Below are 27487 nucleotides of genomic sequence, written 5' to 3'. Positions count from 1 at the left end.
GGGATTGCTGACCACCACCAGAAACTCTCCCAGCCATCTAAATATCCCAGCCACAGGTCATGATTAGGATAAAGGATATTCACGCACTAATTAAATCACAACAACTGTGCACAGACATACAACAGATTCAACCTCAAAGCCTGCAGAGGGACCAATGCCGTCAACACCTTCATTTCTGACTTGCGAGAACTGTGAGAATACATTTCTGTTTTAAGCCACAGTTTGTGGTACTTTGTTAGCACAGCCCTAGGACTGAGGTACACATACATTCATTACACACCTGGGTGTGCGCACACACACACACGCGTGAGCACGCACACCCAATTAAGGAAAGTGTCTATACGAGAGGTTTACTCTCTGACTGCTTTCATGAAATCACAAGCTCTCTGCGGAGTTACCCACTTTCGCATTGTTAATTCACTAATTGAAAAACAGTATTTACATCCTTCCCTCATTTGAACCGCATCTTTAAAATCATCTAAATCTTGTGAGTTGGCTCTCTTCACTGTAACAATAAAATATCAACCAAAATGCATCACACAATTAAAAGACAGATGTTACCCACTGGGATGGAGCTAAAATGCATCTGATGTATCTGCTGAAAAGTAGGCTCAGATCTGGAGACGGCTCTGCACCAGAAATGTTTCTACCAAGAGACAGCTCTCCCCTGAAGACAGGAAGGCCCTCACCACCTCACCCCTCCCAGCAATCTACATATCCTAGCTACAGGTCAGGATTAGGACATAAAGGATATTCACGCACTAATTAAATCAGAACTGCACAGACACGGAACAGATTCAACATTCAACCTCGAAGCTGCAAAAGGAACCAACCCCGTCAACACCTTGATTTCAGACTTCTAAGAACTATGAGAATACATTTCTGTTTTACGCCACACTGTGTGTGGTAGTTTGTTACTACAGTGCTAGGACTGAAGGACACGCTTTTAATAGCCATTACACATCTATGTTATACACACACACACACACAATTAAAGGAATCTGTCAATACAAAGAGAGGTTTACAGCCGCATCAACACCTTGATTTCAGACTTCTAGAACTATGAGGGAATACATTTCTGTTTTAAGCCACACTGTGTTGTGGTAGTTTGTTACTACAATGCTAGGACTGAAGTACACATACATGTACTACACACCTAGCTATACATACACACACACACACACACACACACACACACAATTAAGGAATCTGTCAATGCAAGAGGTTTACGACCCCATCAACACCTTGATTTCAGACTTCTGAGAACTATGAGAATACATTTCTGTTTTAAGCCACACTGTGTGTGGTGGTTTGTTACTACAGTGCTAGGACTGAAGTACACATACATGTACTACACACCTAGCTGTACACACACACACACACACAGAGTTAAGGAATCTGTCAATCCAAGACTTTTACTCTCTGACTGCTTTCATGGAATCCCAAGCTCCCTACTGCATTACCACTTCTGCGCCACTAATTCACTAACTGAAAAACAGAGTATTTACATCCTTCCCTCATTTGAACTGCATCTTTAAAATTATCTAAATGTTGGCTGGATGTGGTGGCTCATGCCTATAATCCCAGCACTCTGGGAGGCCCAGGCGGGTGGATCACTTGAGGTCAGGAGTTCAAGACCAGCCTGGCCAATATGGTGAAACCCCACCTCTACTAAAAATACAAAAAGTATCCAGGCATGGTGGCGCGCACCTGTAATAGCAGCTACTCAGGAGGCCTCGGCAGGAGGATCACTTGAACCCTGGAGGCAGAGGTTGCAGTGAGCGGAGATCGCGCCACTGTCCTCCAGTCTGGGTGACAGAGCGAGAGACTCCGTCTCAAAATAAATAAATAAATAATATGATCCAAATCTTGTGAGTTGGCTCTCTTCACTACAAGAATAAAGTTCAACCAAAATGCATCATACAATTAAAAGACAGCAGATATTACCCTCTGGGATGGAGCTAAAATCCATCTGATGTATTTGATGAAAAGCAGGCTCGGATCTGGAGACAGCTGTGCACCAGAAATCTTTCTACCACGAGAGAGCTCTCCCCTGAAGACAGGAAGGCCTTCACCACCTCACCGCTCCCAGCAAGCTACATATCCCAGCCACGGGTCAGGATTAGGATATAAAGGATATTCACGCACTAATAAATCAGAAGAACAGGGTACAGACATTTAAGAAGCACAGGGAGAATCCAAGGAACTATCTGGACAGGCAGATACACAGCAAAATGCCTTTCATTCAAAGCAGCTGCCCAGTTGATCGCTCTAGCAGTCATACAAGGAAAGGGGGGCTGATGAGAAGGGAGCAGTACACCAAGAAATGAGAAGGTCACAGAGCTCACTCAAAATCCAATCCCTCAACCGGGCGCCGGCCACTCCCACCATCGGCTGTGCCCTCACCTTTGTGTGGGTAACTAACCACAGGTGAGGCTGGGCCATCGTCGGCTTTGTCAACCTCCAGCACTCCCCTAGGACAACACATCCCTTTGATATTCTCCACACCTCCAGGCGACAGCACAGTAAATTATATCCCAAACCCACAACACTCTATACCTAAAGCTTCTCAATTAAGCAAAGCACCGGTAATTGATCAACACTCACTGGACAAAAATTGAAATCACTTTCCAGGTACAGGCTCCCTGAGCATGAGAAGGAATTTCAGGATGGCAGGACCATGGTATGAAAGAAATCACGGCTTCTCATTCACTTTCTTTCCCAAACAGCAAGTATGGCTCCCTTCATTACAGGTTACAACACAACAAGCTATGGCTCCCTGCTGCCACTGTCATGAGGCACACAGTCAAATGAACAGGAAGTAAAAGTCCGTTCCCTGGTCTCGTTAAGAGGGGCAAAGACAGTGTGGAACCACCTGCTTGGTTCTACACGGGAAAGGTGGCTCAGCCATGAGAAGTATGAATTCAGCAGGATCAAGAGTCTTCCAGGCACGAGGAGCCACATATTCATAATTCTTTCAGCACCCGGGGGCCCTAGACGCACACCCACTGGGGTGCACCTGGGTGTCTGCTGCTGTCAGCTCCTCACACTCCCACAGAACAATCCCTGGGACCATGAGTGAAAAGATGAGAGGCCACATCCCCAGGGAGGGCTGCTGCAGGGCATGAGAAAAGGTCAGGGATCATGATCTTTCCCCTGACCCAGGAAGCCTTGGGCATGGGGCCCCATGGAGGGGATGAGCTAGTTCCACTCTGCAGATGAAGAAAGGGAGGTACTCACCCACGCTCCTACTCTTAACAATAATGTATTTTTAAAAACCATAGACAATACTACGAAATTTCAATGGAGTAAAATGTACTACTTGAAAAATCAAAGAAGCAGGGCTGTTAGTGATCAGTTTAGGTCCCCCCAAAATCCTTCCTTTTGATGTATAAACGTTCAAGAGAAATGCCTTGGTGATAGTCAAAACGTGAGGGTCGATTACGCACTGCAAAGACATCACAGCTGGAACCAAACACAAGGGAACACACTGTGAATGCCCAGAGGGAAAAAAGCAAAAAGCCATAAAAATGCCCAAATAGCCATACAGCAGAAAGGCTACCATGAGGGAGGCGTGGTCCTTGTTCTTACTCCAGAGACCCAGGGCCTCCAGCGCTGCCCCACCAGACACCTGAACCCCAGAGCCAGGGACAGCCAGAGCAACAGCAACAAAACCAGAGCCCCACCCACGTCTAACTTCCTGTGATCCCAGGTTGAAATCCACAGAGTTGCAGGGTCCTGAAGGTAGATTTACTTGGAAAAGGTGGTCATTTCACTGGCAGGTGAGTTAACCTCTGTATAACCTCTACAATAGCGAGCCCTGAGAAATAAGTGGAAAACCCAAGGAAACATCTCTAAAAGATTCTCTAGCTGTCATCAGCTGGCTGTGGCTAAAATTCAGACTCCAACACAAAGGAGCAAATAAAAGCCATCAAAACCCAGGGACAGAGCCTTGGCAAAATGTGGCCTTTGCTCATTTCTCCAAATCATGCCATTTTCTAGCATCTGTATGCATTTCTCAGTGGAGAGGCAAGCTTTCTCTTACTGACCCCCACATACGAGCCTTCATTTCCATCTCTCATCTTCCTAAATCATCATTTCCGTACGGAAGGTCTTTTCCTGAAGCGTGAGGTGTTCATTACATGACTGCACAATTCTGCAAAACAGTGGCAGAGCCTCAAGCCACTTCTATACTTTTCCGAACGGTTCCACAGTATTCAGGACAAGAGTTAAATGCTAGGACAGGTGTTACAGGAAACAGGTGAAGCTACTTGGGACTACTGCTAAAAAGACAACTAAGGGACAAAACAGGGTGGAATGTTCAACTGAAAAAAAAGATAAAATGAAACAAAATAGGATGGTACACAGAACAAGAGGGGAAGGGAACGCTACAGTACAAAGTGGTGCCTTTCCTCTCTCTCCAAAACAAGACAAGCGCTGCCATGAAGAAAATGAATAGTTACCTGCATCCATATCTGCAAAGAATGGAACAGCCAGTAAGAAAAAGAAGGAACCAGAAATTCAGTGTCTCAGAGTTGGATTTAACAAGGTTACATGGAGAGAAAATTTCATTTAGAAAACTGCTTGTCAACTACACCCCTTCATTAGGGGACATGGGAGCTAAATGCTTTCCTATCATTATCATAACTTTATTTAAGGCAAAAAATAAAATATGGACATGTTAACTGAAGAAGTAAATGCCTAATGGCAAAAAAAAAAAAAATCTTACTCTCATGCAAAATGATTATTAAATGTTTATAAATATAAGGGGGGAAACATACTCAAACATATGGTGGTGGTAATCTGAACGTCTTATCCAGAAAGGCTCTTATCTATAACTAAGTAACATTACATACAAATTATGTATAAATTCAATATCCAGATCACAGAAATGTCCAGTCAATATTTAAAGGAGTAACAGTGGATAAAAAGGACACTGGATTAAAAACGACATTTGAAAGGACAGAACAATTAGATAAGAAATAAATTCAATGGTATTTCATGGTTCTACTGTACTATTCCAAATATCAAAGTGAATATAATGGGTTTGCTAGAAATACTACAGAAGAAACCACATACTTAAGGGTTTTTACTGCTTGGTATGTTTTATTGCTTTCTTGACCTGTGATACATCAAAGTCATGATTTACAATATGCTAAGGAAAATTTTTTAAAAACTACATTCTTAAGCTTGCAACTGCCTGCCAAACAGCATACCTTCCGGAGACTCCTCCTGGACATAAGTGCCCGTCAGGTACCGGTGCACCAGGGCAGACTTGCCGCTGGCCAAGTTACCCACAATTCCCTGAAACAGAAACGGACAACCGTTAAGCATAAGCAAATCACTCTATTTGGCATTTTGCAAATACAAAGAGGCTAAAATAGACAGGAGGCCTAAACACAAACATAACCAAGCACTGGCTGGATGGCCAAAAACAAGCTCGTTCACTACTTCTATTGGAGTAAAAGGGAGTCCAACACTCTTAATTAACATCTCACGTTCTCATCAGCCTCAACAGCTGCAACGGCATCAGCAATGCTGGTATAAACACTGGTTTGGTATTCTTCCAGAAAACAAGCACATTGCTTACATCAGGGCTGTGTTCCTTGAGTTAGCTCGCCGGCATCTACTGTGCACCCTCCAGAGACAGGGAAAAGCAGCAGGTGAGGTGGCATCCAAGGGCAGAGCTGAGTGACGTGGGCAGAGTGGCGAGGACCCATGCATGGCAGCATCTCTAGGGAATGAGTCTAGGGTAGACTTGGGGGCAGGACAACAGGAGCAGAAAAGAGCAGTGTGGGGAGACCTGGGGGTGGAGCAGTGAGGCAGGGGCCGGCCATACAGGTAAGGAGGGGACACACCTGCCTCCCAGACACAGGACCCACCACGGCATCTCTGAGAAAAAGGGGAAGGTGCCGGGGCTGCTGGGAGAGACGGCAAAGGTGCTCGTTTGTGCTGGATTAGAAGGCGACCCTCAGGAGTAAGGGTGACATGAGGGCCACTGTCCCAGCAGTAACCTGGCGGCGAGGCTGACGCTCCAGGGGCTTCTTCAGAGGAAGGCTCCCTGTTGACACAGTGGACACACCTGGCCTCCAAGCCTCCAAGTGGGCGGATCCCACAGGAAGCCTCCCTTTCCCTGTGCCTGGGAGCTGTATACCCCCGACGCCGCCTTCTGTGGGAAGCTGCTCATCAAAAATCTCCTGCATTTTAATCTTTTCCTCCCCCACTAGAACATTGCTAGCGATCAAATTTAAGCATGATCGAACTGATTCCTTTAAAAGCCCAAAACATCACAAGGGACCCATCCTTGGGCACAGGTGCTCATTAAGGCCACCTGCCATTCCCAGAGCTGGGACTCGGCCCCACTTGCTCTTGGCCCCACTTGCTCTCGGTTCCACTTGTTGACCTCCCTCCTGCCTCCACTCAAATTATCTGAAGCTCTGGCCCTGTTGCTACCAGGAAACTGCCCACTAGGTCACCCGTGACTTTCATTTCAAAGCCACTAGCCTGTCTTGCTCTGACCTGACCCCATCACCAGCAGCTGCTGCTAAGACACTCTTCCAACTCTCACACTGGCTTCCGCCTCTACCTCCCTCCCAGCCCTGTGGGCTCTTCCTCCATCTGCTGGCACACACTGGGGCTCGCCAGGGCTGCATCCTCACATCTCCAGCTGATCCTCCACTCTAATGTCCCAACATGTGCCTGTCCATATCCAACTTTCTCTCAATGAGCTGTGATTCCATTTAAAAGAAGACGCCCTGCAGATTCTGGAATCATAGCTCGTTGATAGAAGGTTGATGTGGGAAAAAAGCGGCCTATTCCCAAAATCTCATCCCCTGGCCGCTGTCCACCCCAGCTCCAGGCGCCCCTATTCAGCTCCCACCAGGACTTCTTATATATCCATACACCACCTACGTGGTGCTCACGCCTCGACGAGTCCACACCTCGCCTCTCTCCCCCAGACTACTCATCAGCTTCTGAGGCCACATCACACCCAGCCTCTCAAACCAGAAAGCTGGAGGCCAGCCCCGACTCCCTCCTGGGCACGCTGCTGCCACCTCGGTGTGGACTCTCCGGTGTGCACAGATCAAGGAGGCAGCCTCTAGGGCCTCTCCCTAACTGCAAGCACCTGCTTTTCATCCTGAGAACACCAGAGAGGTTCCTGGAAACAAACTGACCATGAGAAAGTGGCATTCCTTCATTTCACAAGCCCTGGGAGACTCCTGCTGCCTGGAGGCCAAACTCCAAACATTTTAGGAACAAACTGTCTCCCTCCAAATCCTCACACACAACTTTGCTGGCAGCTAACGGACCCAGCAGGTCCGTGAACTTGCCACAAGAACACTTCACTACTCCTGTCACCTGAGCACCCCTCCCCTCTCACCTGATGAGGGCTTCACTTTCTCTTGGGAAGGCTTCCCTGCTTTCCTCCCACCCCCAGAGGGCCTTGACAGTGGCTGGTGAGGCCCTGGGCTCCACCTCCCACTACACTTAGGACCCTGAGGGCCAAGATCTCTGTCTCTGGATACCGGCCAGGACACCAACTCTGACTCTGTACACTTGTCATAGTTCCTGGCCCCAGGAGAGGCCTGGTAAACACAAGATGGGTCGATGGATAGATGGATGGCAAGGAAGAAGGATGGGAGGGAGGGAGGAAGGAGAGATGGAAAGAAAGGGGAGAGGAGAGGAGGAGAAACAGGAGGGAGGAAGGACCATTGATTAAGTAGATGATGAAGCCAATAGCTATAAGAACAAACAGGGCCGGGTGTGGTGGCTCATGCCTGTCATCCCAGCACTTTGTGAGGCCGAGGCGGGCAGATCACGAAATCAGGAGATCGAGGCCATCCTGGCTAACACGGTGAAATCCCATCTCTACTAAAAATACAAAAAAATTAGCCGGGCGTGGTGACACACCTATAGTAGTCCCAGCTACTTGGGTGGCTGAGGCAGGAGAACCGCTTGAACCCGGGAGGCAGAGGTTGCAGTGAGCCGAGATCACGCCTCTGCACTCCACTCCAGCCTGGGTGACAGAGCGAGACTCCTCAAAAAAAAAAAAAAAAAAAAAAAGAAAGAAAGAAAGAAAACAAACAAACAAACATAGAAGAACAAATTTTGCATGAGAGTGTAGAAAAAAGGTTCTCAGTGATTTACAGGCCACCGTCGTCTGCTGTCTGAGTGATGGCTTATGGATCCAAATGTTCTCCTTCACCCAGTCATGGCCACTCCCACTCTCTACTCATCAGCCAGAGTGGCCTTTCTAAAACCTATACCCAGTCCTTTCCTCTTTTACACCCCAGTTACAACTCTCCTATCTCTCACCTTCCTGCTCTCTGCTCGGCCTTCTAGTCAATCAGCTACCAAGCCCCATCCTAACAGGCCTTGCTGTCTCCAGGCAACTAAAGCTTTCCACATCAATCATTCCCTGAAACCTACTCTTTCTATCAGCTCAGATGTCACTTCCTCTGAGAAGCCTGCAGCTATGGCAGGAATGTTTAGGCTTCCCCCTCCTACCCACACACTCCTGGCCAAACTCGTATGTTGAAACCTAACCCCCGGCTGGGCATGGTGGTTCACGCCTGTAATCCCAGCCCTTTGGGAGGCTGAGGCAGGTGGATCACCTGAGGTCAGGAGTTCAAGACCAGACTGGCCAACATGGTGAAACCCCACCTCTACTAAAAAACACAAAAATTAGCCAGGCGTGGTGGTACATGCCTGTAATCCCAGCTACTCGAGGCTGAGGCAGGAGAATCACTTGAACTTGGGAGGCAGAGGCTGCAGTGAGCTGAGTTTGCACCACTGCACTCCAGCCTGGGTGACAGAGCTGACAAAAAATAAAAACAAAATAATACATAATTTTTTTAAAAAAGAAACGTAACCCCCGAGGTGATTGTATTACGAGGTGAGGCAGTTGTGGCAGCAGATTAGCGCCCTTATAGAAGAGGCCTGGGAAAGATCTCTTGCCTCTTCCTCCACGTGAGGACACAGCAAGATGCCACCTACAAACCAGCAAGCAGGTCCTCAGGCATCAAATCTGCAGGCACCTTGATCTGGGACTTCCCGGCCTCCACAACTGTGAGCTATACATTTCTGTTGTTTATCAGCTGCTCCGTGTATGATATTTTGTTACAGGAGCCGGAAGAGACGAAGATACCTTCCTAATGCCACAGTCACAATTGGATGCCTCTCCTGAAAGCTCCCTTAGGCCACTGCCCCAAGGACATCTTACAAGGGAACACATTATTTTGGAAACAACAGTATGTTGATCTGGCTCCCTCCAATACTGACAATTCCTCAAAGGCAGGCACGCTGTCTTACTTGTCTTGTTCTCTGAATTCCTGAGTAACACAGAGCCCAGGGTAGATGCTCAACAGCACTGGCCGAGTAAATGAATGACTCCACTGCTGGTGAGTATGAATGAGATGCTTATTACTAAGGCTCAGAGCCAGGCTCAAGTCAGGCTGTGTGGACAGATTCTAAAAAAAGCTGTTTCCCCTCCTAATTCGACATACATCTTTTTTTACCCTGGGGCCTCTATAATCTGAGAATTTCTACCTACTAATTATTCTTTTGCTCAAGGGCACCCGCTGTTTGTCAGCTTCATGCTGGGAAAATCCAAAACAGTATGCCACAGAATTAAATTTTTAATTAAGATCAGTTTCTCTTTCCCGAGGAAGAAAATGCTCAAAAACCAAACATCCGTTGGTCTGCGCCTTCTCTGCATAGCAACGTTCCTGCCTTCTGCCTAACAAGACGGGCAAAGACTAAGCTCACACCTTAGGGGAACAAAGGCAGTCAATCTTGGAGTGCAGTGGAAGGGGCTTGGTTTGGCTGGAACAGCCATCTCACAGACCACCTCACAGTCACACATGATGGCATTATTTTACTTTGAAACGCTGGTGAAATGAACGGTTGATGGTGAAAGGAAAATAAAATAAGGGGTCAGAATGCCCTTTCAAGTGCACCACGTCACCCGTGAAGGTGTCGGAGCGGCTGCTGGAAGTAAACCAAGATGGAGGAAATCAATCCAGAGCGAGCCAAAGAATTACGTGAGGAGGAATGAGGTGTCTTAAAAACCACAGAACTACACGCTCAAGGCAGGAAGAGGTCGCCACTGTCAACCCCGCATCGTCTGTGCAGGGCCATGAAGTGTGTCGGAGTCCATACTCGGCCCTTCATATTACAAGGCCAAAGGGAATGCAGTGTCTTTCTAAACTGTTTTTCTCCAGCGCCCCACACTTCACCACTGACCTGCTAACCTTAAGATTTGCTAAGAAGGGAATCAAGGCTTTTAGAAAAATCCCAGTTGGTGTTCAATGAAAACACACAAATAGGATGTGAGGAGCTGGGGACTGAGGTCCCCGACACAGGCAAGACGTCCAGGGCCTATCTACCTTCCCCTCCGACAGAAGCATCAAGTCTTTACTGTTGGGCACACATCTGCAGCCAGCAGTGGTTGGCTACTCTGCAGCACCAAAAGCAATTGGTCATGGACAATCTGACCACAGTGCAACTTCAGAAAACATAAGGCCGGGTGCCGTGGCTCATGCCTGTCATCCCAGCACTTTGGGAGGCCAAGGCAGGCGGATGACTTGAGGTCAGGAGTTCGAGAACAGCCTGGCCAATGTGGTAAAATCTCGTCTCTACTAAAAATACGCAAATTAGCCAGATGTGGTGGTGGGCGCCTGTCATCCCAGCTACTCAGGAGGCTGAGGTACGAGAATCACTTGAACCCAGAAAGCAGGTTGCAGTGAGCCGAGATGGCCCCACTGCACTCCAGCCTGGGTGACAGAGTGAGACCCTGTCACAAAAAAAAAAAAAAAAAAAAGAAAGAAAGAAAAGAAAACATAAGGCATGGTACTACCACTCTTGAGAAGAAAGCGAACATTGAATTTTTTTCTCTGACAGATTTCAAAAGATTCATTGCAAAATGTTACATAAAGGGCCTATTGGAGGCTTGCCATGACATCATGTCACTGCTGCGTTTGCGAAGCAGGGGCTGGGTTCCTGAGACGCTGACCTAAAGGGCCACCTGTCCTGGGGGGGCTGCACTAGGAAGGAAACAATTGCAGCCCTATAGGCACTTGGAGGCTGCTTAGGAAACAAAGCAGCGCTTTCTTCAGACCCTGAGCACTCCTTAGCACACAAGGGATCTGCTGGGGCTGCTGATGAGGACCAGCGCCCGCTGATGCCACACAGGAAGGCACTTGGGCTAGAGCAGAGCTGGTGGGCCTGCCAGGATCTAGTCCATCCACACGGAGGCCAGGGAGAGGAGCGTTCTGAGAACTGTAGAACCAACAGCAATGAAGTCCCCGGTGTCAGCAAATTGAAGCAAGCCTTAAGACAATCCGTTTCAGAATGAGGAGCCCCTGCTGCCTTAAATGCAACTGTCTCTCCTCCAGCTCTAGGCAGATATTCCAGAAAATCACATGCCTTCAAAATACTGGTAGAGTACAAGTTTTTGGTGGTAAGTATCCTCGATTACGGGTTGGTATGATCACGTGGGCCCTCTCTAAACCTGTAACACCTTGAACTGCCAAGTCAGGAGGTTCGATACTTGACGATCAGTTAGTCTGTAATGTTGGCACTGGGGTGGCCACTGGCCCTGTGTGGCTATTTCAATTTAAATGAACTAGAATCAAACTTAAAATGCAGCTCCTTGATGGCACTGACCGGCCACATTTCAATCACTCAACAGCCACATGGTGCCAGCCACAACCGCATTGGGCAGTGCAGACACAGGAGGTTTGTACCGTCGAGAAAGTTCCATCAGGCAGTGCGGTGGTGGAAGCCCTAACTCCAGGTTCAAACCTCAGCTCCACCACTTACTGTGGCTCCTTGGGCAAGTTCTTCATGTCTCTGAGCCTCGATTTCCTCATCTGTGAAATGGGGATAACCATACCTACCCCTCCCCATGGGGCAGTTGTCAGGAATTAAGTAATGTTGTCAAGCACTCAGAACACAACCCGCACAGAGCCGAGCCAGCGCTGTATCGACACCATCACCACCAGTAAAGCACCATGCCTGCTGTTCCGTGCCCATCACAGCACCCGAGTGGCAGGGGCTGTCTTAACAGGGAGTAACTGAAACTGGGGGATTGTTCTGGAAATCTCCTGGTAACAACATTGCCAAGCCTGTGCCATTCATTCAACGCATATTTCCTGGACGGCTTCAATGGGCTTAAGACACCCTGCCAGTGCCGCGGTGACAAAGCACACAAAAGGCAGAAAGAGGAGGCTCTTTGCAGGCCAGTCTTGCGGAACCCCAGGCTTCTGAGACAGCACTGGGACTGAGAGATGCTTTGTCTCCCATGGGCGAGTGCTGCAGGGACAGCCCAGAGACCTTCAGGGAGGAACGGGGCGGGGGGCAGACACTGGGAAGGAGATAGGCCCAGCCGACGACACCCCGTGGTCGCAGTGGGGATGCGTGTGTCAGACACCAATGAGAGAGAGGGCACAGTGACCACGGGGCCTTCCATCTCAGGACACCTCCCACTCATTGTACTTCATCTCCTAAGTTTAAAAACGAATACTTTTCCTGGTGACAAAAGTGTCTTCAAAGACCTAGAAGTTCTTCGTTGCTCTATCTCCTCATCTCAGACAGGAAAGACGGAAAGGATCCTGTCTCCTGGCCCCTGTCCTGTCCTCCAAGCACGCAATGAGGTTGGGGGTCAGTGGGGAGGAGTCCACGGGCCGCAGGGGATCTGGTGCTGTCAATAGAAATGCAGAGGACAGAGACACCAAGCAGGCCCATGCCGGAGCCTGTAGAACAGTGAGATCTGCTTTCCTTTCATGGTCAAATTAGAAAATACATACACACACATACAGAAATTAGACATATATGCACACATATATACATACATACATAAATATAAACACACACACGGAAATTAGACATATGTACCCATATATACCTACATACATAAACATACACACAGATACCACATATTTCACAACAAAGAACGTGGTTGTTTCAAAGTTCGACTTGCCCCTTCCTTCAGTCCTATGGTGGGTGGTGACTAGAGGGGAGTGGCTGGAAAGGGTGGCTGCAATGGACCACTTTTTACATACGCTAATTCGAAGCTCTAGATAATTTCACCAAAAGAGTAAAGTTCATAATAAATGATAAAAATTTTAATTTTATGGGCGGGCGTGGTGGCTCAAGTCTGTAATCCCAGCACTTTGGGAGGCCGAGACGGGCAGATCACGAGGTCAGGAGATCAAGACCATCCTGGCTAACACGGTGAAACCCTGTCCCTACTAAAAAATACAAAAAACTAGCCGGGCGAGGTGGCGGATGCCTGTAGTCCCAGCTACTCGGGAGGCTGAGGCAGGAGAATGGCGTAAACCCAGGAGGCAGAGCTTGCAGTGAGCAGAGATCCGGCCACTGCACTCCAGCCTGGGCGACAGAGTGAGACTCCGTCTCAAAAAAAAAAAAAAAAAAAAAAAAAATTTTCATTTTATGCCAATACTTGGTCATAGGGTAAATAGTTACATTTCAAAAATGATGGATGCCAAAGCTTGGCGACCCATTACAGAAGCTTTCCATGACATCCTGCAAAGGACAAATCAACCCACCCACGAGATATAAGAGAGAGGAGGATGACGGCCTCTGCCCGGCACACGAAACGCCACCCTGGCTGGGTGGCAGTCATGGCTGTCGTAGCTGTCCCAGGGGCACTCAGGGACTTGGACTCTAGTCCCAAGCTACCAGCTACACCTGGCCCTTCCCAGGAACACACCCAGAGTCACACTCCCTGTCTGGGCCCCAGGCAATGACCAGCTGCCTGGGAATGCAGGCTTGGGTGTGCACAGAGCCCCTCCCTTCCCACAGGTGAGGAAGGACAACTGCCAGGGCCAGAAGGAACCACTCACCACTTTGAGCTCCGGGACAGATCGACTCAGCGTCCATTCCTGGCTGTTCACAAAGGCATCTGAAAAAGAGGAGGACACAAAGTCAGACACCACAACTCACGTAAAGGCCAAGTCAAAGTACCTTCAATGGACCATTTTCCCATCCGAAGGTCACCGGAGATGGTGCAGACCAGCCTCCCTGTGTCACTCCCACTCCAGAAAGATCAGTTTGTCCCAGTTCATGACACTCAGCTAGATGCCAGTGGGGTGTTCCAGCTCCAAGTCTGCGGTCGGTAACAATGACTTCGAAAGTTACTGAAAAATCTAACTTTCCATTTTTCCCCTGCTCAAGCCATAGCCCTTCCTACGGAGGAGCATGTATCTTCAGACCCTCCTGACTGTGCCTGTTCACAAGTGTGGAGATGTTTAAGGACACGCCTAGCTTTCTGGGAAGTGATTCTGTTAGAGCCAGTAGGTCCACTTTTGGTCTTTTGGTTGTCTACTACAACAGTCACTTTTCTGAAATCCCACACACACAGAAAAAAGTACGATGACTGAATGTGAAGATCTTAACACTCACAATGTAAGTAAACACTTTCGTGTTTATAAATAACAGATTATAGCTCAGAAGAAAGATCTGGTACTAGAATTTTGATCCTCACAAAGATATTAAACACTGAAGACCCAGCCAGGATGGTTTAGACTATGTCAGAAAGATGCAGGGCTCCTAAGCTCCATGGGGTGGTCTATAGAGCCCAGCCCTGTGCAGGGGCACTCTCCTGCCGCATCCCCTGATGGGCTGTGCACAGGGACCCACCTGATACAGATGACCCAAATGACCATGGCTTAACCTGCGACCCAGTTTTCCACACCGGCCACAAGCCAGTCTTAACATAAATGAGACCCCACGATAGTAGCCATGATCTGTCCTGATGACCATGTGGCAGCTCAGTCAACACAAGCCGAGTGGGCTGGACTAGAGGAAGGAAGTGCATCCCACTGACAGAAAAACAGCTCTTTCCACATGGGATTCACTTCCGATATACTATCCTCCAATGTTGAAACTCACTCGACATTATGTCTAAGAAGTGACGTGATTCGTAAGATGCCTAAAAGTTAAGAAAAGCCATCACCTTCAAAGAACTGTGTGATATGAGGACCGCGTGGATGCAGGGCTGGAAGCCAAGGGCCTGACCAGACCACGGATGTGACACAGGAAGGCAAGACCAGCATCTGAAGGAGGCCAGGCACACCCTGGGGAGCACAATCCACCAGGTCACACGATGGGGGAGCACAACCCACCATGTCACACGCTGGGGGAGCACAACCCATCAGGTCACACACTGGGGAGGGAGCACATCTCACCAGGTCACATGCTGGGGAGCACATCCCACCAGGTCACACGCGGGGGAGCACGTCCCACCAGGTCACACGCTGGGGGAGCATGTCCCACCAGGTCACACGCTGGGGGAGCATGTCCCACCAGGTCACACGATGAGGAGCACGTCACACGTCGGGGAGCATGTCCCACCAGGTCACACGATGAGGAGCACGTCACACGTGGGGGAGCACGTCCCACCAGGTCACTTGCTGTGGAGCACGTCCCACCAGGTCACACGCGGGGGAGCACGTCCCACCAGGTCACAGATTGGGGGGGCACATCTACCCAGTGTGTGCTGGGCGGGGAGCTGGGGGGGCAACGGTGCAGCAAACCAACCAGATGCCACAGGCCCTACAACGACAGCACCAAGGGTCTCCCGATGTCGAGTGAGACATCCAGTCAGAGGAACACTCCCTGCTCCAGAAAAGGACGGCTGGGTAGATCAGGAGATCTGAGTGATCTCTAGAGGGCAGAGACTTTCGGGGCACAAAAATGCCTATCCAGCCGGCAGAGCAGGCCGGCAGAGGCCCATCTGCAGGAGCTCAGGAGGAAAGCACAAGCGCCCTGAGGAAGAAGATGCCTGGGAGGCGGACTTCTCCCTGCACCGCCCACAAAGACTCCAAGTCACTGTCCCTCTACTCTCCTCCCACTGACGCATTGGCAGCTAAATATCGGGGGTGCACATTGTGATTTTGCATAATTGCGCACCCAAACACCACCCCAACATGCTGCAGACAAACTCTACCCGTGGATAGATGACGTGAGGAACGCACTAGCATGGGCCTGACACTCAGCAGGCGCTCAGTGGTAACTAATTGTGTCTTAATACCATGAGGGAACAGCATTACCAATTAAGTTGCAAAACACTTCTTTCTGTTACCAACTACTCTCGCAGAAAAACGGCAATGTGGCCTCAGAGGATCTGCAGGGTGACCCCAATGGTCCAGGGAAAACTGAAAGGTCAATGATGATGACTCCAAAATGCATGCACCAACAGTGTCCAGCTTCTCAGAACGTCACCCTGTTGCTGCACTGTAACAAACCACACCCTGGTTAAGTAACTGTGGATATATCCACATAATGAAAAAGTAAAACCAGTAATTGAAGCTCAACATACTGCAGTGGAGATCCCCCAAGGTCCCCAGGCTATTATCACAGCCAGGTGTGATACAGAGATGGATGGATAGGACCCTCACAAACGCATTCCTAAAAAGTGTATGGGGGGTGAGGGGTGCAAAACATGCATATGCTTGTCAAAGCTGAGACTGTTTCTGGTAAAATTTCAAACTTAACAGGTGCTGATTTAGGGTTAGGAACTGGATGGCTGAAGTCAAGGGTGATGAGACGATTTTCCTTTCATTGTTACCTTCTGGCATCTTTTAAGTTTTATTCCGTTTGGCACATAAGAAATTAAATTGTGAAGTTTTAAAAATGAACTTTAATAGTAAAGCAAAGAGGGTAAACTGTGAATTAAAATGAGCTCTATTCATCAATGCACTGCTGATTTTTCAACACATACCATCATAAGATTAACTTTCTAACAATAAATATAAAATATTCATTATAAATTAAGCAGTGCTCCATTAAACAAAGATGCATGATTATATAAACATTGGAACAATGTGAGGCATCTTTTTACTTGCAAATACATCCTCACTTGAATGGAACATATTTGTGTTTGTGGCAACAAGAGTAATAAAATACATGCTAGACTCAATTAGCCAAAACTCCTCATCTTCCATTAAAAAATATTTATTTTAAAAACTTTCATCACCTCCATTACTGCCCAGTCAAAATGGAATGCTGCCTCCTACAAAGCTAAATGAAAATTAACAAAGATTCGCGAAAGCCATACATACCAAAATAGTCCTTCCTCCTACTCCACTATGGGGACCTATCTGTGAGCTGGACACGGTGCTGGCGTGCAATTGTTCATCACTCAGTAGGTGGGGTCGAGGAAGGGCGGGGCAGGGCCCAGGCCAGCTGTTCTGCCTCCTTCTGAAGTGCAGGAACACCGGAAGGATAAACATGCTTCAGGGAAACACAGCTGGGCATGTGCGCATGAGTGTGTGGATGCACATCCGGATACATGCACACCTGTGTTCCTGGATCAGCCAGAATCCAGTGTCACAGAGGATGCAGCTCGTTCTCAGAAGTGTCTCAACCAGGAGTTCAAGACCAGCCTGGCCAACATGGCGAAACCTTGTTTCTACTAAAAATACAAAAAGTAGCCAGGCGTGGTGGCACATGATTGTAATCCCAGCTGCTCAGGAGGCTCAGGCAGGAGAATCGCTTGAACCCGGGAGGCAGAAGTTGCAGCGATCCGAGATCCCACCATTGCTCTCCAGCCTGGGTGACAGAGTGAGACTGTCTCAAAAAAACAAAACAAAACAAAACAAAACCACGTCTTGTGAGTGTTTTACAGTTGAGGTTGGTGACAGTAATGATCCTTCCCAAGAGCTAGCCAGGTGCTGGGCTCATTGATCACTACAGCCCTTCAGGGCAGGTTCTCCCTGCTGCTGCCCCTGGACACAGTGGGACACTTGGCAAAGTCCCCCTTGGCCCCCTGGGCAATGCCAGATTCTAAAACCCTCCCTCATTACCTGCTGTGTTGCTCAAGAGTCTGCTTGCCCTAGACTCACCTGGGATGCTTAGCAAAGCCGGCAACAGGTGAGCATCAGCTAGGACTCTGGAAATTAGAGCCTTCAAATCGGCATTTCTTTTTTCTTTTTTGAGACAGAGTCTCACTCTGTCGCCAGGCTGGAGTGCGGTGGCGCGATCTTGGCTCACTGCAACCTCCGCCTCCCAAGTTCAAGCGATTCTCCTGCCTCAGCCTCTCAAGTAGCTGGGACTACAGGTGCCCACCACCACACCCGGGTAATTTTTGTATTTTTAGTAAAGATGGGGTTTCACCATGTTGGCCAGGATGGTCTCGACCTCCTGACCTGGTGATCGCCTGCCTCGGCCTCCCAAAGAGCTGGAAATATAGGCAAGAGCCACCACGCCCGGCCTCAAATCAGCATTTCTAACAAGCTCCCTGCAGAGCTTTGTCCACACTTTATTACTCTCCATCTTCAATTTTTCAAAATTTGCTAAGCAGATGTTACAAGTGTAAAACACCAAGAGCGGGAATTTCTGAGAAATATGAAAACAGCACAGGCTGTCATGGGCAGAAAGTGCTGTAGTTACTGAGGCTAAAGGCTCCTACCCACCCCACAAAGCAGGACAATGAGTCCTGCTTTTCCCACCTAGCCCTGCCCATCCCAGTGTCCATGGGAGACCAACAGGAGGCAGAGGGAAATCGGTGAGGGGTCAGGGAGCCAGGAGTCATGGGTCTGACAATTACCTCAGTTAACTTTCTGGTCTCTCCATTTCCTTGCCATAAAACAGAAGCATTTCTGGCCAGGTGCAGTGGCTCACGCCTGTAATCCCAGTACTTCAGAAGGCTAAATGGGGGTGGATCACCTGAGATCAGGAGTTCAAGACTAGCCTGCAGGCAGATCACCTGAGGTCAGTTCGAGAATAGCCTGCAGGTGGATCACCTGAGGTCAGGAGTTTGACAGTAGCCTGGCCAACATGGCAAAACTCCTATTTCTACGAAAATACAAAAATTGGCTGGGCATGGTGGCAGGTGCCCAATCCCAGCTACTTGCTGAATGCTGGACCGAGGCAGAGTTGTGGTGAGCTGAGATTGTGCACTCCAGCCTGGGGGATAGAGCAGGAAAGCTGGCTGCTGCATCACCTGGGGGATGAGGGGAAGGGGAGAGAAGAGGGGAAAAGGCAGGGAGATGCAGGAGGGGGGGAGGAAGAGGAGGGGGAAGGGTCAGAGAGAAGGGGTGAAGGAGGGGAGGAGGGAAGGAGGGGAGTAGGGAGGAGGGGAGGAAGGAGGGAGGAGGGGGATAACGATGATGACGATGATGACGACGATGATGATGACGATGATGATGATGATGATGTGATGTGACAACGATGCACGATGAGGATCAAAGATGATGCAATGATGTGATGATGTGATGATGATGATGATGATGATGTGATGATGATGATGATGATGATGCGATTAATGATGTGACCATGCATGGCGATGTAAAAGATGGACGATGTCATAAAAGATGATGATGATGATGATGATGATGATGATGATGATGTGATGATGATGATGATGATGTGATGATGAAAGATAAAGCGTGATGTGATGATGATGTGGCGATGATGTGATGTGATGGCGAGGGATGTCCACACCGCAGGTTCACGATGCTACCAAAGAGGTGGCAGGATGCCTGGGAAAAGGCCCAACTACCCACAGAGGAAGCCCCCTATTACCTTTGGAGGTAGGATTAAAGAGCAGGGCTTGAGGCCCCATCGTCCAGGTGCCACAGCGGGGGAGGATGCTCCTGCTCAGAGACAGGCACACAGGCTACCTGAACTTGCTGCTGTGCTGGAGGCACAGGTGAGCCTGGAGCACCATATGGCCTGCCGAGTCCTGATGAAGCAACCACACCACGGAGATCGAAAACTGTGGCTCAGGCCGGGCATGGTGGCTCACGTCTGTCATCCCAGCACTTTGTGAGGCTAAGGCGGGCGGATCACTTGAGGTCAGGCATTTGAGACCAGCCTGGCCAACATGGTGAAACCTCGTCTCTACTAAAAATATAAAAACTAGCCAAGTGAGGTGGTGTGCACCTGTAATCCCAGCTACGTGGGAGGCTGAGGCAGGAGAATTGCTTGAACCTGGGAGGTGGAGGTGGCAGTGAGCTGAGATTGCGCCACTGCATTCCAGCCTGAGTGACAGAGCCAGACTCTGTTAAAAAAAAAAAAGAAAAGAAAAGAAAACTGGCTCACAGTGACCATTAACTCTACACAGAGTAAAACAAACTAAAAGGCATTACTAGAGTTAGTTTTCATCCAAGGTCAACTTATATTGCATCAAACCACATAAAATTGCTAGATCAATTTGACTGCAGCCAGGAGGAGATGCTCCAGCTTGGAGACAGGCACATATGCTACCTGTACTCGCTGCTGCACTGGAGGCACAAATATGGTCAAATATGGTTGAATAACAGCAATTTCATAGGGAGGTTCAACCTACAGCACACAAACATGCATGAAAAAAGTCGTCCATGTGATATGACTACTAACAAATACCAGAAATTCTAGAGTAGGAAGTAATCCTGGAAATGCCTCCAGTTGGCCTTTCTTAGCATTCTACCTCAGCAAACAACAGCATCAAAGGAACAGGGTCCAAGGACTACGGTCAAGGAAGAGAACTTTCAGCGGAGACTGGACCTGAGATAAGGAAGCCCCACCTTCCCAGGCTGCAGGAGCCCGGCTGCAAGGACCAGGGAAGGCAGCTCCTGTCCAGCGGCGCCTCCACTGCGTCCTTCCCGGGGAATTCAGAGCCTTCTGCTAAAGGCTCCCCGACAATCTTCATTCGACAAGGGAGCCAGGACCTCATCTTCATTAAGACAGCCATCGCCTGGGAGGTAGGCTCATTCCCCAGCAGAGTTACGGACTCTAATTTTCTCCTCCAACTTATCAACTAGAAGCACAGCGGGCAGCCAAATATCAGAATGACTTGATGGTCTCCTGTGTCATGCTCACCCCCAGCCCAGCCCCCAGCCCTGTTTGGCTCCAGGAACCACAAATATGCATTCCAGACAAAACACGTGAAATTATACACAAGGGTAAAAAAAGGAACCAGAAATTGCAGGTGAGATTTTAAAAACAACATATTATCTCAGAGATTGGGATGTTTCTTTGAAAACCTTAAATGTCACAAGGATTTTAACTACTATTTTTAGCACAGAAAAAAGGGGAGGTGCGTTTATTTTTAGTTTAAAGCAGCCGTAAAGTCCCCAGATATAAAATAAAACAACAATGGAAGAAAGATGGCACATCCACACAGAGGAGAGGAGCGCTGGAGGAGGCTGTGGCTGCCGCGGCCGGTCAGTTCTGTGCCGAGGAAGGAAGTGGAGTCCTTAATAAAGAAATCCATTTCAATGCAGCCGGAAAAGAGCCCGCTGCAAACTGGATCAGACATAATCCGCTGATGACTTTCAAATGCAGGACTTAGCAGAAGTTCACCAGTACAGTTTCAATGGTATGATTTAATTTCTTATTTGGAAATCCTTGAATCCCTATAATAACTGAAATAAAACATAAACCCTGGGGATACCAGATTGGTTTCCGACTTCCCTGGAAGTTCAGTCTCAAAGATCCTTTTCAGCAGCCTCAAAGATCCACAAACAAGACAGGTTCCCACCCTGACACGTCCCGACAGCATCCCCTGCCCTCCCATTCACCGGGCCCTCTCAGTGCAGGGTGACGAACACCTGGCCACCAACATGCCACCATGCCCACGCCTGCAGGCACATCCACACCATTGCCTGCAATTCCAAGGCTCTTTCCCCCGAGCCCTGAGGTGACTCAGAATCTGTCACAACAATGTCAGCATTTGACTGGGTCCTCTCTCTTCTCCTCTAAGGAAATCCCAAAGCAAAAGTCTGCCAGCCCAAGTGGGCTCTAGAGGATTTGCAGGTTTTTAACTTCTTCAGATGATGGTGACTGTTTTTCCTCTCTCTCTTTCTCTCATATATATGCATACATATATACATATATGTATATATATGTATACACAAAATACACGAGTATATAATATATACATAATATATGCATATAACTATATTATATATTATAGAGTGTACATAATACATATAGGCATATATATTATAAATATATACTATATAGAGTATATAATACATAATATACACATAATATATACATATGTGTACATTATAAATATATACTATGTAGAGTATATTATACATATATAATATATATAATGTATACTATACGAACACACACACCCGAGATTGATTCTCACTCTGTCACCCAGGCTGGAGTGCAGTGGCACAATCTTGGTTCACTGCAACCTCTGCCTCCAGGGTTCAAGGGATTCTCCTATCTCAGTCTCTCGAGTAGCTAGGACCACAGGCACGCGATACCAAGCCTGGTTAATTTTTGTATTTTCAATAGAGACGGGGTTTCGCCATGTTCCCCAGGCTAGTCTGGAACTCCTGACTTCAAATGATCCGCCCACCTTGGCTTCCCAAAGTGCTGGGATTACAAGTGTGAGCCACCACGCCCCACCTCATTTCCATTACAGTTTCTTCAAAAGCATTCCTGAGTGCCTCATAATACTCCTGCTCCAGAATCACCGTGTTCCCCAAGAACGCCCTTGTTGTGGGTGTCTAAAGCACTGCTTAAAGGATTCATGTCTGAGAGCAGCAAAGCAGAGGGCGTGAGGATTTGAAAGTGAAAACGGCAAGGAAGAAAATTGCCCTTTCCTTTTTAAAATGTGAAAACAGAGGCCCCACCTACAGCCTTGAGGGGCAGAGCACAGTTCTCCCACGCTGCTGGGATTATTTTCCACATTTCCTTTAGAAGAACTGTGTTTCATTAGCTGAGGCTGCTTCAGAATATTTAATGCATAAATAATAACTTGACAATCCTGAAACCCGTGCCCCAATTCCACCTAATTTCCACCTCACTGTTATAAACCAAAGTGATAACAGGTTTTGTTGCAAGCATCTTCCTAGGGCAGGTTTTGGGTCCAGTGCAGTATGGCCTTCTGGCCCCAGCTTGTTAACCTACAGGCTGAGTACAAGCTTGTTCACAGATGCAGGGAAGACGTTCACCCCAAGCTCCAGAAACAGGCCATTCCCCCAACACCGAGGTCCCCAGAAGAATCAGCCTCAGGTTGCCTCCAAAATACATTTTGCGGCCTCCTTGGCACTTCTGGCAAAGCCCCACACCTCACAAGTTCCTTGTTTCACAGTCTCACTTCCATCTTTAATTCCCGAACCTGGACTTGGTAGAGAGTGCAGATACCCCCACGGTGATGGCAGAGAGTGCAGACACCCCCACTGCGATGGCAGAGAGTGCAGACACCCCCACTGCGATGGCAGAGAGTGCAGACACCCCCACTGCGATGGCAGAGAGTGCAGACACCCCCACTGAGAATGCTGGTTCTCCTGGAGCCCGGACTGCTGACGCGGTCAGTGGAGAAGGAATGGCCTGCCCATCCTGTGGGTAAAGCACTGCGGCTCTCAAAACCAAAACTGCTTTCGAGTTTGCATCTCCGAGTGACGTTAACCACTTTGGGCATGCAATGCAATTTGGATGTGGTCCTTTACTTTTTGGAGGGCATTTCATGACTCTAAGAAGTAAACTTCAGCCACAAAATGCTGCGGGGGTTTTACAAAGAGGGAGGGAGTATCCAGGATCCCATTTAACCCCTGAGGAGTCACAGAACTCCAGGGGAAAAAAAGTACAATTCAACTTCCAGTATATAGTGAGCTCCAATGTTAGGAAAAGTCAGCCCCAGTTTCCCCTGCTAAAGGGACCAAGCCCCTGATCACCACCATCCAAAACCTTCTTAGCCTTCCTACAAATACATCAGGTTCTCTGGACCAAGATAACCCAACCAAAGACACTGCCTGCATCTACAGGAGGTCTCCCCAGGCCCTGGGGCCCCGTCCCCTGATCCAGCTCATCCACTGTAGTTCCCATGCCTCGGCTGTAACACCTGACTCCCCCCACCAAAAGAGGGGAAAACCTGGAGGGGAAGGGAGAGGGCATGGGGCCCAGTGGGGACATCCTGCCCAATCAGTTCTTTCCTTCCCACCTTCCAGTCCCTCCTGTGCGAGCCTGGGGTGGGGGAATGGGGGGTGGCGTGTCTGATGCCAGTGCTGGTCCAGGCCCCCATCTCCTGCCTGCACCACCGACCAGCCACAGGGACGGGGCTCCCCTGTGCTCCTCTCCTCTCTAATCTCCAGACACCTGCCTTCAGGAGCTTGCTAAAAACCCACCCCGAGGTTTTCACACGCTGACTACATGTTCAATTTATTGTTGAGCCTCTGAGTAACTGAGCTTCTATGTAAAGTGGGAAGAGCAATAAAAATTTAAAAATTGTGATAGGTGTGATGAACAATTATGCAACCATCAAGCTGCTACAATAACAAGAACCTGAGAAAATGACTGCAGGAACACACTGAGCGCCACCACCAGAACGCCAGCTGTCACACTAGGGAGACACGGCCTCCTGCCAGGGGTTCCTGGCAGCCCTAAGAAGCGGTAGAACATTGTCACCTTAGACCAAAGCCAGAATCCTACATTTCATATAAGACGTAGAATTTTGAACAGATCTCGAGAATGTTTTAAAACATGTTAACACCTAAAACGAAACCGCCGAGTCCTTGAGAGTAAAAATGTTGAAATAGGGGTATTTTATGAAAAGGTACGAGTCAGAAACTGCAAGAGAAAACAAAATTCGTAGGTTAAATTCACAGCCTTTTTTTTTTTTCCTGAGATGTAATAGTAGACAGCTATTTGTCTTACTGCAGTTTGGGTGGACATATATATTATTTATTAAAACGGGTCCCCAACCGCGGGGACATGGACTGGTACTCATCCATGGCCTGTTGGGAACAGGGCCACACAGCTGGAGGTGAGCGGCATGTGAGTGAGCAAAGCGAAGCTTCATCTGTATTTACAGCCACTCCCCATCGCTCCCATTACCTCCCGCGCCCTGCCTCCTGTCATATCAGTAGCAGCATTAGAGTCTCATAGGAGTGCGAGCTCCACTGTGAACCGCACCTGTGTGGGATCTAGGATGCGTGCTCTTTATGAGAATCTAATGCCTGATGATCTGAGGTGGAACAGTTTCATCCCAAACCATCCCGCCTCCCCCGACCCCTGGGTCCCTGGAAAAACTGTCTTCCACAAAACCAGTCACTGGTGCCAAAAAAAACGATGGAGACCACTGTGTTAAAAGATAATTTCGACTCTGCAGCTTAGATGCTGGTAGCATGCAAGAGCCACCGTATTTGCTGAAGTTCAGGCAAAGTTGATGGACATGAGAACATTTTCCCGGGTTAAAATAAAGAACGTAGGAGAGAAGATATTTACAATTCATATGTGGAGTTTCTGTCAGTCCTGGGCTGGATATAATTGGGCCTGACAGTTTTCATTTCAGAAAGAATTATTAACTCAGTCAGTCATATTGTTTAATTCATGGTGAAATTAATGTTTATAATAAGGGATGGCTCAATAATAGACACAAACAAATCCAGAAGATTACTACAGAAAGAGCAATCAGAATTAACTCGCTCCTTACTGGTGCTGAATTTTGGCCATAACAGCAGACTAAGAAATTGGTTGGGGGAGGGTCCTTGAGGCAAGGTGAAGGGAGCACAGTCTGTGAAGCCAAGGGTCACCCCTCCCAGGCAGAGGGGTGACAGGCACAGACAGTCTACTGCCATGTCACTCACAGAGAAGCACTGCTTCATCAGGGATTGCAGGGGGAAGTGGGAGCAGTGACTGATGTGGCTAAACTACTTCTAACAACCTCACATGAAGACGAACTACATGTACATCCAACACAGCTCACAAGCAAACCAGCACCTCCCCATCCCGATGCGGCAATGCTCGTTCAAATCCACGCTCTGCATGGAACACCTGGGCAGCTTTTCTGCGAGTCACTTAGCCTCTTGGGGCCTTAATCTCTTCATCTGTGAAATGGGAGGGCGGCATCTGGTTCTTCCAGCTCTCACCTCCCAGAATCTACTCTTAGTAAGAATACCCTTTCCATGCAGATCTAAAGCTGGCTGGTGCCTGGGGCTGTCCCAGCTTCTCTCAGGTTAACGGGCTGGCACTGACCAAAGGGGAAGGTTCAGCTAAAATCACCCCTGACTTAACGTTGATAAAACCAAATCGAACCAAACAAAAGTTAGGGTATTTCTTTTTTTTTTCTTTTTTTTTTTTTTTTTTGAGATAGAGTCTCCAGGCTCTGTCGCCAGGCTGGAGTGCAGTGATGCCATCTAGGTTCACTACAACCTCTGACTCCCTGGTTCAAGCGATTCTCCAGCCTCAGCCTCCTGAGCAGCTAGGATGACAGGCATGCGGCCACCACACCCAGCTGATTTCTGTAGTTTTAGTAGAGATGGGGTTTCACCGTGTTGGCCGGGATGGTCTCGTATAAGGTGGGGACGAGGCTCATTCTGAGAGGCGGCAGGGATAACTTCTCCCCCACAAATAAGTCTGCAGCACATGCATGGGGAACGGGCAGCGATTTCATGGTGCCACTACTGATTCTGTGGTTGTGTTACATGATTAAAACAAATCCTGCCCATCAGGTTGTAATGCCCGGCAAACCTAACCAGCCTCCTGGGAGAAGGTCTGTGGAGCCAGCTGACCCACACAGACCCTCTCCCCTTCCTGTGGGCTTGGTCTGTGCCTCACATCCAAGATGCCACGATCCAGGCTGGAAAGTGTGGAAGCTGGGGCACCCGGCCCGCCCTTGACACTGAAATGTCCACCGTGCACCCTGGGACCTCACACGACTCTTAGTTTCCCCATCACTGATGCTCAGGGCAAGGGTCATAAATCATGGTTAAAAAATTGGTAAACAGGCCGGGGGTTGTGGCTCACACCTGTAATCCCAGCACTTTGGGAGGCCAAGGCAGGTGGATCACCCGAGGTCAGGAGTTCAAGAACAGCCTAACCAACATGAAGAAACCCTGTCTCTACTAAAAGTACAAAAATTAGCTGGGCATGAGGGTGCATACCTGTAATCCCAGCTACTTTGGAGGCTGAGGCAGGAGAATCGGGAGGCACAGGTTGCAGTGAGCTGAGATCATGCCTCTGCACTCCAGCCTGGGCAACAGAGTGAAACTCCGTCTCAAAAAAAAAAAAAAAAAAAAAGGTAAACAAAACAATTATGCAGGTTCCCTCTGGGCAATACCCATCCTGGTGTCACTCTGTTGACAACCCCATGCAGGAATCTCCTTGGCCCTGCTCTGTTCTCAGCACAGACCTTCCACGGGTGCACTGAAGGGAATCAAACTTGAAGACTACGTCACAGAGGTGTTGGTTATTCAGCATCTCCCATGACCATGCTGTCTGGTGTCCAGAAAAGAAGCCTTCACCTCCTTGTGAAGGCAGTGACCCCTCTCAGCTCCCTGGGCTTGGAGCTCAAATGTTCCTGTAAATACGCACGGTTTCTTTGTGCCCCTGCTGACTTACCTCTTACCTCTTTCACCCAGCAAAGTGCCCCCACTGTGCCCGGCCCTCCGCCTGACCAGCTCAGATGTGGAAGAGACACTGCTCTGCCAATATGTATGCTCAGAGGCAGACCTTGGCCCCACCAAATAGTGTGTCTGGAACAAAAGCTGTCTGTTCTCGAAAAAAAGTTCCATGA

At 48.6% G+C, this 27487-nt stretch overlaps 1 protein-coding gene across 11 annotated transcripts in view; it reads right to left on the bottom strand.

Moving 5' to 3' along the window:
• AGAP1 (ArfGAP with GTPase domain, ankyrin repeat and PH domain 1) overlaps positions 1-27487 on the bottom strand; it is a 639080-nt gene that overhangs the window by 414875 nt on the left and 196718 nt on the right. For 7 of the 11 annotated variants that reach the window (XM_021924445.2, XM_021924439.2, XM_021924435.2 and 4 more), the window contains exons 2-4: positions 13869-13927; positions 5217-5304; positions 4464-4475 (exon numbers count right to left, since the gene is read on the bottom strand). In XM_021924445.2, coding sequence (XP_021780137.1) covers positions 4464-4475; positions 5217-5304; positions 13869-13927 — 159 coding nt within the window. The remainder of the gene's footprint in view (positions 1-4463; positions 4476-5216; positions 5305-13868; positions 13928-27487) is intronic. The other 4 variants (XM_021924443.2, XM_021924444.2, XM_021924446.2 and 1 more) reach the window with 1 other exon arrangement.

The sequence above is a fragment of the Papio anubis genome, chromosome 10, assembly GCF_008728515.1.
Source record: "Papio anubis isolate 15944 chromosome 10, Panubis1.0, whole genome shotgun sequence".
NCBI classification, from domain to species: Eukaryota; Metazoa; Chordata; class Mammalia; order Primates; family Cercopithecidae; genus Papio; species Papio anubis.
Note: the sequence above shows the minus strand (reverse complement) of the source record. Positions and strands in the feature narration are given on the sequence as shown.